Source organism: Sardina pilchardus, chromosome 16 (assembly GCF_963854185.1).
Source record: "Sardina pilchardus chromosome 16, fSarPil1.1, whole genome shotgun sequence".
NCBI classification, from domain to species: Eukaryota; Metazoa; Chordata; class Actinopteri; order Clupeiformes; family Clupeidae; genus Sardina; species Sardina pilchardus.
This window is the reverse complement of record NC_085009.1, coordinates 20852867-20855366: the sequence shown is the minus strand read 5'-3', so window position 1 is coordinate 20855366 and position 2500 is coordinate 20852867. Positions and strand designations below refer to the sequence as shown.

Genomic DNA, 2500 nt, shown 5'->3' with positions numbered 1-2500 from the left:
TTATGTTCAATCCTCTATGACTACTCTATGAATGTAACTAAGTTTAGTGAAACAATACAATGATTGAACACATGGGTCAGAGGATGGGTGTGCAAAGTGTGATTGTGTAAGATAATGAATATTATGAGAACAATTTTAATACAAACAACAATTTCTAATATTTCTAATACTAATCTGATTAGAAATAGTTGTTATAGTGGCACGATTGGTTGGGGCACCTGCACCACACGCCGGCGACCCGGGTTCGATTCCTGTCCCGTGGTCCTTTCCAGATCCCACCCCAATTCTCTCTCCCACTCACTTCCTGTCATACTCTACTGTCCTGTCCAATTAAAGGCATAAAAAGGGCAAAAAAATATGGTCTACCTGTGGATGGCATCATTCACAGGTATACCGTGGTGACGGTCTGAGGGATGTGAAAATAGATCTATAGCGAGAGGACTTGGAGAACTGGTTAACTTTCAAACTGTGGAGAAGTAGTAAATGCTGGTTATGTTGGTCATTCTAGCAAGCCAGCATGACCATCTCAACAATGTCAAGCTTGGCAGGCTGGTCACCAGCATGACCATCTAACACCAGTGGTATCCCACACGACAGGCCATGACCAGCTTCCTCAGATGGTCATGCCAGCATGTCAACCTGGTGGCCTAACCAGCTACACCAGCTAGCAGCAATAGTTGGAAGAAAACCAGCAAAGAACAGCTCAAACCAGCTACCAGCGTACCAGTAGGGATGTTTCACAAATGACCACAGTCACTTTATGGTCCTGGCACACAGGCCGTGTGCGTTTGGAGCAAGAGAGGGTGACTTTTCTATCACTGGCAGTTGGACAAAGGCTGCATCGCTTTCTCTTGGATTTTCTTGTCTTAAGTCCTCTTGTGGCTGGGTTGTCTCAGCACTCCCCATATCGCCATGGCCTTGCAAATATTACAGTTACATAAAATGGTTCACATAATATTCATTATCTTACTCACAATCACACTTTGTAGACACAGGTCATTTCTGACCCATGTGTTCAATTATTGTATTGTTTCACAAAAGTTAGTCACATTCATGGAGTAGGCTTAGAAGAATAAACTGAATTATAGGTGTTTGTTAAAATATTAATATGTAATGGTAAATTTGAATATGAAATGACAAATTACACTGATTTGGGGGAGGGAGTAACTGGGGGAGGGAGTAACTGTTATGTCTCTATCAGTGCCATGCACTGTCTGCCTATATGGGTGCAAATGCTGAGTGTGTGTGAGTGATAGAAATGTTTGTGGCAAAGGTGAGTGGGTGATAGAGATGTGTGAGTGAGTGAAATGTGTGAGTGATAGAAATATATGTAGTAAATGCTAGGGAAAGGGAAATTGTATAATGTCTCATGTTTTGGTACTTATTTATTATATATTTATTCTTTTAAAGTAAGAACCGATCGGGAGTAGCACCTTGAATTTCGTTGTGTTCATACACTGTATCAATGCAATGACAAATAAAGCTTCTATTCTATTCTATTCTATTTCAAAGAGTACTGCAAAGAAATTTTGATTATAGGTTCATTTTACATACTGTAGGAAATGAATGCGGGTCATTTGTGACCCATGTGTTCAAATGTAATTTAGGCACATAAAAAGTGTTAGAATTCAAGGAGTGACCATCAATTAATGAAAATAATGATTGATGTTTGGAAGAAACTAAGTAAGTGATGGAAACCTGGAATATTAGATGACAAATCAAATTATTTTCTTAAAAATAGCTCAGAAACCCTAACTCTTCAACAAAACTCCATAGAAAATGAATGCGGGTCACTTGTGACCGATGTTATGAATTAGAGGGGTAGTGACAGAAAAGTGTTTTTATTTAAAAAGTTTAAGAGAAAAAAATACAACTTAGTCTTGTAATGAACAAAAACAAGTTAATTGAGGAATTCATGGAGTGCTGGGTCATGAAAATAAGTTTTTTTTAAGAAATTGCTAAGAAACCCTAGCCCTTCAACAGAACTCCATAGAAAATGAATGCGGGTCACTTGTGACCCATGTTATGCATTAGAGGGGGTTTCAATAGCTCATGCATCAAAGGGTTAAAGTTCTGGAATTAAAAGAAGTTTCAACCTTTTCTTCTAGACGCAAAAGATAATTACTTATAACCTTTTTACTCCTCTCTCTCTCTGCCTCCCTCTTTCTCAAGGCAATGAAGGACTCTGGCTAATGAATTAACCTATATTGTATTTACCCTCTCCCTCTCTCTCCATCTCTCTCTTTCTCTCTCTACATCCCTCTATCTGTCTCTATCTCTCATTCTCTTTCTCTCTCTTTCCATCTCTTTCTTTCTCTCTCCCTCCTTCTCTCTCTCATTCTCTCTCTCTCTCTCCTGCCCTCACTCTCTCCATCTATCTCTCTCCATCTCTCTCTCTCTCTCACTCTCTCTCTCTCTCTCCCCCTCTCCATCTCTCTCTCTCTTCTCCAGTGCTGTTCAACTTGATTCCAGTGGGGCTGCGGATCGTGGCCATCCAGAG

At 39.9% G+C, this 2500-nt stretch overlaps 1 protein-coding gene across 1 annotated transcript in view; it reads left to right on the top strand.

Annotated features, from left to right (window-relative positions):
• The window catches only part of fgf11a (fibroblast growth factor 11a), a 112247-nt gene that overhangs the window by 74247 nt on the left and 35500 nt on the right, over positions 1-2500 (top strand). The window contains exon 3 of the mRNA XM_062516985.1: positions 2452-2500. This exon is cut by the window's right edge and continues 55 nt beyond it. Coding sequence (XP_062372969.1) covers positions 2452-2500 — 49 coding nt within the window. The remainder of the gene's footprint in view (positions 1-2451) is intronic.